This window comes from Macroventuria anomochaeta (assembly GCF_010093625.1).
Source record: "Macroventuria anomochaeta strain CBS 525.71 unplaced genomic scaffold BU25scaffold_49, whole genome shotgun sequence".
In the NCBI taxonomy this organism is placed as follows: domain Eukaryota; kingdom Fungi; phylum Ascomycota; class Dothideomycetes; order Pleosporales; family Didymellaceae; genus Macroventuria; species Macroventuria anomochaeta.
In genome coordinates, this window is record NW_022985410.1 from 163,467 (window position 1) to 176,061 (window position 12,595).

Genomic DNA, 12,595 nt, shown 5'->3' on the forward strand with positions numbered 1-12,595 from the left:
CAGACGCTCAAGGGCCATGGCAGTAGGGTTGACTCTGTAACCTTCTCGCACGACTCAAGCAAGCTGGCGTCAGCGTCAGACGACAAGACTGTCAAGATATGGGATGCGAGCAGCGGCGCGTGTCTACAGACGCTCAAGGGCCATGGCGGCGATGTCACGTTAGTCGCATTCTCGCACGACTCGAGCAAGCTAGCGTCAGTGTCAGACGACAACACGGTCAAGGTGTGGGATGCGAGCAGCGGAGCGTGTCTGCAGACGCTCAAGGGCCATAGCGATTATGTCGGGTCTGTAGCCTTCTCGCACGACTCAAGCAAGCTGGCGTCAGCGTCAGACGACAAGACTGTCAAGATGTGGGATGCGAGCAGCGGCGCGTGTCTACAGACGCTCAAGGGCCATGGCAGTAGGGTCAACTCTGTAGCCTTCTCGCACGACTCGAGCAAGCTGGCGTCAGCGTCGCACGACAAGACCGTCAAGGTGTGGGATGCGAGCAGCGGCGCATGCCTGCAGACACTCAACGTCGGTACGATCCGGTCCAACCTATCCTTCAACTCCAACGACACTCTTCTTCAAACTGATAGAGGAACCATTGCTATACACAGCTCCGGAGCTTCTAGCGAACTCACTCCCGCAGAAACCCCTCCGACAGAACCCCCTCAGACAGAATCTGAGCACCCTCTCATTCTAGGTGTAGGCGTTAGCTCTGATCGTATATGGATCAAGCATGAGGGCAGAAAAATACTGTGGACACCTTCAGAGTATCGACCGTCATGCGGTGCGTTTTACGGGAATACAGTCGGTATGGGTGTGGCGTCTGGCAGAGTGTGGATCTGCAGTGTTGACCTAGGGGCCCCGCATGTGTTCTCAGCAAATTTAGGCAAGAGGTGATCGTCTCTTCCTGTACTTCGCTCTTCAGTGGCCATGACTTAAGTATACACAGGGGACACGCAAGTCGCATGTTCTGGCATAGCTTGCAACGCTCTTTGGGCGACGACTGATCCCGACTATTGGACCTGTGTTTAATGCTCGCGCTGTTTTCGGTGCTGTGTGCAGCATGGAAAGCCTGCAGTAGAGATCGGATAACCAGACTGCGGGCATCTATGGATACCACACATCAGTCACGTGGTGTTGACTACTCTTAGAGAGCCGCCAGCTTGCACCACAGCTGTTCTCAGCAATCGTCCTACTGAGGCATAGCGTCAAATTCATTACGTTATCTTACAGCAACTTCTCAGCACGCTACTGCAAGCTGCTGCATGCCAAGAGCTACTACTAGCAGCGCATGTCCGGTCAGACTCGTTTCGATGATCTTGCCCGTCCGCGTGGAGAAACTGCCGGGATGCACACTCCTTAAGTCGATCCTTTGAGTCTGCAGTCTTGATCTTTGCCATCTTGGCTTCCTTTCTAGCCTACCGAGCTCTCTACAAGTGTGTACTGCCGCGAACGAACAGGGGTGCATCAGAGGAGAGTCGATGGACGGCACTGACAGAACGAGCGACAGCATAGTCAACAATGCGCTTTTCGGCGTCGGAGGCTGATATGCTGGGAGAACGAGAGATACGGAATGGATACGCTTCGCACTTGGCTATATACGAGGATGTTGCAGGCGATCCGACCGTCCCGAAGAAATATTGTCCCGTTACACCGGGCGTCCCGGCACGTGGGGACGGAGGTTACTCATTTATATTGTCCCTTTATAAGACATACTAGTCAGCTCAGATAGATCCTAGCAATGAATCAACACAGCCAAAAAGTCGATCTTAGACAGATGAGTGAGGTATATACAATCACACTTCAAGTTCCGCTAATCTATGTGGAGTTTCGATGTGCGGATACCCACCTTCGCTAGCCCACGTATGATCCTTGATCTTTTACTGGTGCGCATGCCTGCACTACTTTCCGGCCTGCCAGGAGTAAACGGTATGCGGTCCTGCTCTTGCAACGCAAGCATCTGGCGATAGTTTTTGTGACAGGTGCGGGTCGTCGGGTGGTTCTTCCCGAGAACAGTGACGTATGCAGCGCATGCTTGCTCGTACAGATTGCCGGAGTCATCGTAGCGAAGCAGCTTTACAAGAAGGCAAGCAAGATTGTTCATACTCGCCAGCGTGCTTGGGTGCTTCTCTCCCAACACCTCCTTGCTCAGCTCGAACGTCTTGCGATGCATCTTCTCTGCCTCCACGTACTTTCCCTGACTGCTAAGTGCTTCTGCTAGGTTGTTCATGCCCGCCAGGGTGCTTGGGTGCTTCTCTCCCAGCACCTCCTCCCTTAGCTCGAGCGTCTTGCGAAGCATCTTCTCTGCCTTAATATACTGTCCCTGACCGCTGAGTGCTGTTGCTACGTTGTTCATGCTCACCAGCGTGTCTGGATGCTTCTCTCCCAACACCCCCTTTCTCAGCTTGAATGTCTCGCGATGCATCTTCTCTGCCTCAGCATAGTCTCCCTGCTCGTTAAGTGCTACCGCTAGGTTGTTCATGCTCACCAGGGTGCTTGGGTGCTTCTCTCCCAGCACCTCCTCTCTTAGCTCGAGCGTCTTGCGAAGCATCTTCTCTGCCTTAATATACTGTCCCTGACCGCTGAGTGCTGTTGCTACGTTGTTCATGCTCATCAGCGTGTCTGGATGCTTCTCTCCCAACACCTCCTCTCTCAGCTCAAGCGTCTTGCGATGCATCTTCTCTGCCTTGATGTACTGTCCCTGACCGCTGAGTGCTGTTGCTACGTTGTTCATGCTCACCAGCGTGTCTGGATGCTCTTCTCCGGACACCTCCTCTCTCAGCTCGAGTGTCTCGCGAAGCATCTTCTCTGCCTTGACATACTCTCCCTGCTGGTTGAGTGCTGCTGCTATGTTGTGCATGCTTGCCAGCGTGTCCGGATGCCTCTTTCCCAACACCTCCTTGCTTAGCTCGAGCTTCTCGCGATGCATCTTCTCTGCCTCAGCGTACTCTCCCTGACCGCTGAGTGCTACTGCTACTTCGTTCAGGCTCGTCAGCGTGCGTGGGTGCTCAGGCCCAAACACTTTAGCCCACACCGATAACGCTTGTCGGTGTGTTGTCTCTGCTGCCGAGTACTGTCCAAAGCTCGCTTGACACCGCCCTACGCGATCTAAAAGCCCAGCGCTAGCCGCTTCGTCTACTATACCGTGCATTCCAGCCACGTGGATTGCGTGCGGCAGATACGCCGTCCACACCTTGAACTCGTGGCCCCCATACGGCACTAGCTCCTCGAGCCGCGCTACCGCTGCATCCACCCACACTGCACGCTCACCGTGTGCGTCTAGCCAGCAGGCAGATGTCATGTGCACCAGTCGATGCATATCGAAAAATCTGTCTTTGTCTGACTCTTGTGTCGTTTGCAGGCGCTCTGTAATGAACGCGTAGCCAGTCAGTGTTCCCAGCGCTTTCGTCTGCTGTACCATGGAGGCCCCGGGAGGCAGTAGCAACTGTGGAATATTGACGCGGTCGATGCACGACATGAACGAGAGGTACTCTGCAGCAAGAGGATCTTGCTTCCGTACCTGATCAAAGGAGATATGCCACGTCTTGGCGATTGTGCTGTCCAACTCAGCATATCTGCTTGGATCTGCAAAGCACTCGTTGAAGAGTTCCGCCTGCGCATCAGCATCTCGAAACAAGGCTAGGTAGCCAGATACGGACACGTCGTTAGTGTTCATAAAAGCGGCAGCCTGCACAATAGCAAGCGGCAGGCATGTGAGCGTCTCCAGCAGCTCGTCAACAGCGGTCTCATCACCACACAAAGCCTGCTCCGTTGTCTGTTGTGTCAGCAGCTGCCTAGCTTCGCCCTTGCTCATGTCATCCAGCCTCAAGACGCTACTTGGCGTCAAAGCCCCAGCCACCTTCCTGCTCCGAGTCGTGAAAAGTATCGCGCCTCTATCGCTGCGTGGGAGGTAGTCGCTGAGTCGAGTCGGCTTCGAACCGCTGTTCGTCTTGCTGAGCAGTACCTCATGGTCATCAACATTGTCGACGATCATCAGCCAATCGTCTGCACCTTCTGAGCTTAGCGTCTCCTGAACAAGCTTCTTCACATCCGCATTGTCATCAGCAATACCTGGGATGCGGAGGCGGACCCCGATCTCCCGATATGCAAGCTCGAAGCTCTCTTGACTGATCGCAGGCACCCAGAACAACAGTCTAGCGCGCGTTGCCAGCGCACGATATGCAAACTCGATGGCAAGCGCTGACTTTCCGCACCCTCCCAGCCCGTATATTGTCCTCCGCCGGTGCGTGTTAGGGACAAGGAGGTACTGTTCGAGAGACCGGAGCTCGTCTGTTCGTCCAACGAAGAGTTCGTTTCGGGGGAAAGGTAGCGACGAGAGTACTGGATTCTGTTAGATGTATACAGCTTGCACAGTGTACTGCTTTGCCAAGTGAAAATATACCAGACAAATTGCGCGAGCTGCCAGTACCGCGGCCCTCTTGCCGCTTCTGTATTTCCTCCTTCAGCCGCAGCGTGGCGTATGCTTCGCCTTCTCCGTAGATGAGTGACAGGAACACGCCAAAGATGCCCAACAAACAGTACACTTTGTCCTCCTTCAGCGCCGTTGTGCGTCTGGCCGCCCAGCTCATTCGATCCTCGATACTGAACTCGGCAAGACTTTGTCCTCTTAGAGCCGCGAAAGGTATCTTGGTGATCTCGTGGATTTCTTGCTCCAGCGATACCTTGCTGCCCAGCCGCTTGCCCTGCTTACAGAAGAACTCGACGCTGGATGGCGCCAGGAGCTCCTGCAACGTCCAGCCTCGCGTGAACCATCGACTGCGTCGAAAGGCTTCTTGCCAGGTTATCGGAAAGGCCTCAGCGTCGGCGATCTCGTCCGGCACTGAGACGTCGGACAGGTATACATAGCACTTGGACGCGCGCTGGTACCAGCGGAACATGGAGTTGATCGCCGTGCTGAGCTCATCGCTGGTAGACTTGTCGATGCAGCAGGTGTCAACCCAGCAGTACTCAAGGCCGTCCTCTGCAGCTCGCTTGCTGCAGAAGCGGATCTTGGCGTAGCCAGTCTTGTCCTTGCCTGTGCCAGCTACCAGCTCGTTGTACGTGACTTCCTGGCCTTCCTTCCATGTATGCGAGAGTATTGCGTACGGAGGGGGGTCGCCGCAGCTGAGAGATACCAGACCGAAGCCACCGCTTGGCGAGCGCTTCAGAAGACGCATCGGGGCGCGGACATGCTCTTTCCGAGCGATGAACGTTGGTCCAGGTCAATCAAACGCGATGTGAATGGAGGATCAAAGAGGGTCGACAGGCGCAGAGCATGAGTGATGGCTCTCGCGCAGCGCAAATGCCTTGCATCGATCCGTCCTGCATCGAGCAGGCTATAAGCCAGCGCTCGCTGGAGGCTGAGGCTGTGCAGTCGGCGGTGCACGCTCGCCAGTTCCACGTGCAGGGTTCGGCGGCGGTAAAGTGCAGGCGCCAGTTCACACAGCACGACCGGGGTTTACACATCGCGAGGTAAGCGAGGCTCTGAGTCAGTCAGCAACTGCACGTTCTGCGATGGGCATAGCCTGTTATCTCTCACGATAACTTAGGTGACATCTGAGCACGCTACTGCACGCTGTCCGCAAGCTAAGCGCTTTAGCGCATCTCGACACGCTGTAACGTCTTCCACGATTTTCACATTTGACCGGCGAAACTGCCGGACTCATCACTTTGCATCTCCAAGCAGCTTGCAGAGCTTGTAACCATGTTCTCCCATCTTCGTACTTTCACGCAGACCCTCCGATTCTCACAGAGACCCTCTTGGCTGTGAACAGATAGGGGGTGTTGACGAAGGGTGGATGGACGGCGCTGACGAAAAGATCGACAGCAAGGCCAACATGACCAACACCTGCGCCGGAGGCTGGTGCACTAACAGAGAAGAGGCTGTAGAATATTATTTTATTAACCACAGATCTGCATAGTTGCGAGCGAAAGATTGCGAACCTCCGAAGGCACACCCGTCCCGTTACATCGGGCGTCCCGGCTCGCCTGGATTGACATTAATGCCAGCTATCTAGAATGCTCAGGCACTCTACGTCTCAGAACTGCTTATGTAACAGGAGGTCATATATTCACTCACTTTGATAGATCTATCAATCAACCAACTGCTTCCTCAATCTCTTCGCATATTGCTGGCATCTAATCTCAGCCTGGCTTTAATTCAAATTTTTAAGGTACGAGTGCGGAACCTGGAGTGTCGACTGACATTTCCTTCTCTCGAATGGAGTACCATCACGAATGCTTGACTCATGTTGAGCAAGAGATCAGGCTTATCCCGCTTCATCCTGGTATCAGCGACACACCACTCGTCGCAAATGTCTTTTGTGTGCCTCTCATTCCACCAAAAGCTGGAGGTCGTGCAGACACGCCGTTCTATGAAGCGCTATCCTATACATGGGGCGATCTCGCCGCCGATCATCAGCTACGCATCACGCCTCTCACTGCTACGACCGATGATAGAGGTCTTCAGTACAGCAAAGTGATAAAGATTGGTATCAACCCGGTTTCAGCTCTACAACGTCTGCGCTATATCGACCGACCGAGGTGAGTATGTTCATGTGGTACACTCAAGATTACCAACTGACTTACGTTCAGAACGTTGTGGATAGACGCACTGTGCATTGATTAGCAAAACAGTGAAGAGAGAAGTCACCAAGTCCCTCTGATGAAGTTGATCTATGGGTCTGCTGAAAAGGTCCTCATATACATAGGCGAGCGCGAGAATGGATCTGACACAGCAATGGATTTCATTGCACATGTTGATGAGAGACCATCCTCTCAAGATCTAGAGCTTGTCAGGTGTCTTTTGGAACGGCCATTTTTACAGGGACCTGGATGATACAGGAAGTAACGGGGGTTCGCTCTGCTGTTGTCATATATGACTCTGGGGCAGTAAGCTGGGACTGCTTTCCCCGATGGCCATTTCGGGAAAGAGGGAAAAAGCAGGTTCCTGATCCGGGAATCCGGAGCTATGCGCCCAGGTATACGCCATGTACAGAACTTGAGGGTTTCCTGGAGGTACTCACGAACATCCGCGATGCAGAATTGTCTGATCCCCGTGACAAGATCTATGGGCTCCTTGGATTGATGGCCGACGACTCACCCCATGCACACCACGAGAGAAGTATACTCCGATCTTGTAGCATTGATCTTGACCGAAACTTCTTCACATAAGCTGCTCTCGGCTGCAGGGCTCGAATACACTCGGCGAGTACAAGTTCCTTTTTGGGTACCGGACTGGAGCGTATCGAAGGCAGACTCGCGCCTTTTCCTTGGGTGCACCTTTTATGAGCCGTTCAACGCAGGAGGCCGTCATGCTATGCACCCCATTAATACAGAGTTGGGATAATTAACACTGTCTGGTGTGCTCGTTAGATCCATCAAGGGTTATTACGCTCTTGGTCGGTTGAGCCGCATGATCCTCCGTTCAACATACGTTTTAACTGTCCAACAGTCTTCTACACCGAGTTACAAAGCAGGGTCGCAACAGCTAGCCCATGAGGAAATTCTGGACACGACCAGTGCCCAGCCGTTGGATACTGTGTGTAGTCATGGCAGCGACCAAGAAGGCGAAGAATTGCGTCACTTGAACACAATGTTGCCCGAGGGTAATCATATGGACTTCCTTGGCGGAAATGGAAGAGAATCTGCAGGGGAAAGGTTCAGATGCCCACGGTCAGGGCGCATTCCCAAGATCATCCGTCAACGCCGACTCGTACTCCAAAAGGAAGACGTTGTGGCAGTCTTACTCGGCGGGCCGGTACTCTACATCCTGCGCCCTGTCATTGGCAAGCCCTTGACCTACCAGCCTGATGGAGAAAGTTATATTCGTTCTATGATGAATGGGGAAGCACTGCACCAAATCCTGTATGAGGCTGAACGACTTGGTTGTAGGTTACCACCTACGAGTAGTGGACCATGTTCTGCGCCCTTAGAGAAGATCACACAACGAAGCCTGGAGGTGCTCGGCAGAAAATTCGCGATTCTCTGATACGAATGAAATTCTTTGTATCATAGGCTTTTGATAATTCGTAAGCTCACTAACTTTTAGCAGGTTTGCTTCAGCTGCCTCCCAAATCTCTAGAAATTGAACATGGCTACTTGGCAGCGATAGCCTAGATCAATATACAGCTAAAGCATCAGCACCTCTTTCGCCTTTACTTCGCATTGCATCAGCAATGTGAATCTGTAGTGTTTCGGTGTTGGAGCCTGGCTGGCTGAAGCCGAGGCCAACGTACCTCACAGCCCCACTTGCTGTACCTCAAAACCACAAACCATCTCTAATCTTCTCAAGACGCCTCTCCACCTCCTTTTCAAATGCGCATCAAGATATCGCAATAAGCCTTGCGCTCGGGCGAATACTCAGGGACAAGTCTGTCTCTTTCGGCCTCATGTTATCGCATGGCAGCCTCTGCTGCGCCCCACTGAACTAATCATCAGATTCGGTTGCATGGCAACCGAGATTGCGACTTCAGCTTATGGCAGCTGGGGCTGACTGAACGCCGGTGGCTGTTTCGAGATGATGCCCAGCTGGACAGATAAGGATTTAATGGTATATGAAGGCGCTATGTCCTCCTACGCTAAGATAATGTTGTCACATTACACTCTGCTTTGAACCTTCACCCCCGGCCGACACCCGAATACGTATACGAAGAACGAGGATCTTGCCGGACACAACAGCGATCATTGAAGACTTTGAACAAAATTTTGGTCCTGACATCAGTCTCTGCGGTTTAGGTTGAGGTTTTTTGGCGCCGTGGTTCCCTCTTCGCGCTGCAAATCATATAAGAGGGGGCCTAACGTGGCTGTGTTGTGATTCGGGCAGCCGCGCGACAAGCATAATAGCAGCTTCATCGACTCTGATCAATCGTTATCGACATCACTCAAACCATAAGCCTTTCTTCTGAAACCATGGATACCGGAAACATGTGTTGTGAGGTTACCTTCCATGTCGACCCATGCTGCGACTTTGATTCCTCAACTTCGGCCGTCGCAACACCAAACGCCGCACCTGAGCCATCACTATTCGTCGTACCTCTTGCATCGCCGAAAGCAGACGAAGAAGGAAACCCTCTATATACGGAAATCAACATACCACTTCCCGCTGTACCTGCGCCACCAAAGCAAGCTCCACAATCTCTATCACCACCACCCAAGTCGCGGTCGCGTGCGGTCTCGCTTTCGTCGCTCTCACCATTTCACCGCAGAAGTCCGTCTATCTCGTCTTCAGGGAGAACAAGCGAAGAGTGGCCGAGGATCAAGAAGGAGGTAAAGAACAAGGAGGTTGCTGCGATGATGAACCTTAACCACCAAAGCAAACGAAATCGCAGTGGAACGATCGATGCACTTGCAGTGGTACCTGCGGTTCTGGTGTTGAGTGCGGAGCTGTTTACACCTGGGCAAGGGAATGAAGGGAGACGGAAGGACAGCGGAGTTGGCAGGTGGGAAAATGGTATTCGCTGAAAACCATGAGGACCGAAGGAATAAGGGACTTAGATAAAGGCGCATCTTCACAATGATGCGCAAGCACGATGCACTTTTCGAGACCGTTCATACAAGACAGCCCTGCGACACCTTCAACCAGCTTGCTACAGATCACATTGAAGGCCACACCGGATCAACTCAAGCCCGGAAGGTTTCGAAGCTCGAGGTGCACATCATACGCTCCATAGTCTTGGAGAGCGACCACGCAGCATGAAGCCTGAACAGGCAATTTGACCCTTTGGCTTTCCCGCTTCTTGAAACCGTGTGTGACGAGATTCATCGAAGAAAGCTGACATGCGTTCGCGCTAAACCTTTGATGGGGCTGTACGCCTGAATAAGTGGGGCGATTCTCAATGTCCGCCCACGATTTACCCAGCCACACTCGAGATTAAGCAAGCGCTATGCAACATGCGCAGGTACTTTATATATCTGAACAGCAACCTGCACTTCAGGCGTCCACCACACTCTTACTCCAAGACCTTTGCCCCATGTACAGCCCTGTGCATTGTTCCATGGATCACGTATATGTACTTTCATCCTGTTATATCCTAACAGCGTCTGTATAAATGTTGACCACCTCGATGCACGAAAGGTAGCTGCGTTGCGGCACGTTCTACTAACCACATGGACATCAAGCCCCTCACTCAGTCACGCATCTCGAGCTACGTGTCGTGGGTCGGTGCACGCACTCAATCAACACTGAAGAAATCGCCTTCAAACGTCAAAACCTTCTGGCTAGACAGCCAACGTCAGGCTCGTAGCGACTTTCGCGCCCGATCCGGTCGTGGATGCTTGTGGGTGCTGGCATTCCTCTGGTTCCTAGGCCTCACAGCTGGCTTCGCTTTGTTATGCGTCTTTTCAAGCTTGACTTTTTCGGGATCTTCGAGAAACTCAAACTACCTTTCGGCCTGTTTACCCGACGATTCGTTCAATCTTCGACCTGACACATATCGATACTGGTCGAAGTCTGGGTTCTTTCAGATCACACTTGGCTCAGGGAATTTGACATTTACACAAGCGAAAGCCATAGATGTAATCTGGGATATTGTGAGTACCCGATAGCGATATTCGCTTCCAGTACAATGAGCTCAAGAACCTGACTATCAACAGGTCATTGGCCGAGGTGGCCAGGGACTACTTGCATATCTCTCATGGCAGACATTCATAAGATATGTGTCTACATCGATGGAGGTACAGCCCGTCACTTTCAACACATATCGCACAGTCTTTCTTCAGAACGGATCCCTTATTCTTGGAATACCGCGAATCATTCGAGACTTCTGCAGACGCCGTGGTCTACATTCTAGGTTCGCCATGGTCTTCATCGTTCTCACAATGATCTTCATTTTGATCTTTCCCACGCTCGGCAGTGCTATGACAGGTTACAGTGGAAACGTCAAGCCATATGTACCGGACCTAGATGGTAACTTCATCCCCTTTAACAACTTCAGTATCGTTCTGTACACAATTCACGATGGCAAGAGGATTGGCCAGACAGATGATTTCCATGCTACCATCTTCAAAGAAGCCAATTCTAGTGAGTAGCATCGCATGACATCCAGATCCACGTACTGACTGACATGTCTAGATGACCCAGTCTTGTCAGATATCAGCTACTGGAACCCTATGATTGGATATACCCTAAATTGTGCGAGCTTTCGGTACGACTACGAACGTTCACGGTGTGCTTCAGATGTCATTTTGTGGAACATATCAGCATGTAAAATCCCCCAAGAGCCTCATCCAGATTTTGATTCTAACCTGTCACGTCACTAGATATTGGACAGTATGGAACCGACCCCACTCTCAATCTATCATCAACTTTTGGCGATATCTCTCTGGAACCTCCAACCCTGAAGATAACAGCGTACGATCTGCCAAGCGGGCTCAACAGGACAACATACGACCCGCGATATTCCAGCGGCAGCTCCGGTAGTTCACCAGCCATGTTTCTGGCGTCTGATCAGCTGTATACACAGGAAAAGATTGAGATAGACGGCCAATGCCAGGCACAAAAGGTGCGTCTCCCATACAAATCGCTCTTTACAAATATCTGACACAACGCAGACCTACCAATGGGGGTTCTCCTTTGTCCAGCTCAACATCATGATCATCCTGCTCTGGGTCTGGACGCTCGGCATCATCGTTATGTACACGTCCTCGAAATTCACAATGAAGCAACGAGGAAGGGAAGACGTGGCAGGCGAGTACAAAGCTGTGTTCGAACTCTCAGGTGCAATGCACCTACAACTCGCCCAGATTGAGAATGAGGAAGCAAAAGATGTACAACAAATCACTGAATCTAATCTGCGCCAGCGCATAACTAAAGATCTTCGCGGCGGCACGATAGCGTACGATACAGCTCTACTCCCCGAGCGCAATAGTGGCGCTGAGGGTATTTACTGGACTTTAAAAGCTTGGACGAGGAGGGAAATGTGGTGGTTGATTGCTACTGCGGTGTCTATTATCGTCGATGGCTTTGTTGTCAAGAGTTTCATCAAAGATAAGCCGCGTAACGACCTTTTATTCTTCCTCGCTCTGCCGCTTGCTCTGGGCTTTGCGATGTATGTGGGTTCGACGCATAAGAGTAGAGTTATGGTGCTGTTTTGGGCGGTGTTGGTTGTGTGCGTTCTACCTGCGATTGTACTGGGAATTGTGGTCCAGATGTTCATGTGAGTGTAGAGATAGATGAGCTACCATCACTAGACATAAGAGTACTCGGAGACGATTTCGTTTGATGCATGTCGTCCTCTTTTCCTTCGGTGCTTGGGCCTGATAGTGTGCACAGACATCGTCGGCTCCTTCGGGTCCTCGTAACAGCAGACATGAACACAGATTTGTCCAGTTTGGGTGGCAACTGGTGGTGTGCGTCCTACCTGCAATTGTTCTGGGAGTGGTGTATCAGATGTTGACGCAAACAAAGTAAGCAAGGATAATCAAAATAGCCTTGATGGAAGACTGATCAGTGTTTGTATGAAAGCGTGTGAGATGTCATCTTCGCACTTTCTTCTTCAGTTGCATACGCGTAATTTGTCAGCGTCCGCCTATCGAACCTCTACTCGGCTTTTTTCGAGGCTCTGTCCCTCCGCTTCGCGATGAAATCGATACGACTCCAGCGCTGATC

General features: G+C 51.9%; 4 protein-coding genes across 4 annotated transcripts in view; 3 read left to right on the forward strand and 1 right to left on the reverse strand.

Annotated features, from left to right (window-relative positions):
- BU25DRAFT_452376 (uncharacterized protein) overlaps positions 1-685 on the forward strand; it is a gene marked incomplete at its 3' end in the record, with an annotated part of 4,513 nt that extends 3,828 nt beyond the window's left edge. Inside the window, exons 4-5 of the mRNA XM_033709798.1 lie at positions 60-520; positions 579-685. Coding sequence (XP_033556182.1) covers positions 60-520; positions 579-685 — 568 coding nt within the window. The remainder of the gene's footprint in view (positions 1-59; positions 521-578) is intronic.
- A 906-nt stretch (positions 686-1,591) lies between these two features.
- On the reverse strand, positions 1,592-5,165 carry BU25DRAFT_403546 (kinesin light chain 1; the record flags this gene model as incomplete). The annotated part of the gene is made up of 3 exons (XM_033705082.1): positions 1,592-2,644; positions 3,023-4,329; positions 4,391-5,165. 3 exons carry the CDS (start codon positions 5,163-5,165, stop codon positions 1,802-1,804), a joined length of 2,925 nt encoding a protein of 974 aa, XP_033556183.1. The 3' UTR covers positions 1,592-1,801.
- Positions 5,166-8,898: 3,733 nt separating this feature from the next.
- Positions 8,899-9,450, forward strand: BU25DRAFT_426090 (uncharacterized protein; the record flags this gene model as incomplete). The annotated part of the gene is made up of 1 exon (XM_033708395.1): positions 8,899-9,450. One exon carries the CDS (start codon positions 8,899-8,901, stop codon positions 9,448-9,450), a length of 552 nt encoding a protein of 183 aa, XP_033556184.1.
- Positions 9,451-9,887: 437 nt separating this feature from the next.
- On the forward strand, positions 9,888-12,399 carry BU25DRAFT_219774 (uncharacterized protein). Its single transcript, XM_033701310.1, has 5 exons — positions 9,888-10,518; positions 10,582-11,008; positions 11,060-11,191; positions 11,248-11,489; positions 11,539-12,399. Exons 1-5 carry the CDS (start codon positions 10,096-10,098, stop codon positions 12,145-12,147), a joined length of 1,833 nt encoding a protein of 610 aa, XP_033556185.1. The 5' UTR covers positions 9,888-10,095; the 3' UTR covers positions 12,148-12,399.
- Positions 12,400-12,595: the final 196 nt, after the last annotated feature.

Excerpts from the sequence above, each read along its gene's own strand:
- BU25DRAFT_219774 (XM_033701310.1), top strand. The coding sequence starts at position 10,096 with ATGGACATCAAGCCCCTCACTCAGTCACGCATCTCGAGCTACGTGTCG. Across the intron at positions 10,519-10,581 it reads TAGATGTAATCTGGGATATT|GTCATTGGCCGAGGTGGCCA; the intron begins GTGAGTACCCGA and ends GACTATCAACAG. Across the intron at positions 11,192-11,247 it reads TTTGTGGAACATATCAGCAT|ATATTGGACAGTATGGAACC; the intron begins GTAAAATCCCCC and ends TCACGTCACTAG.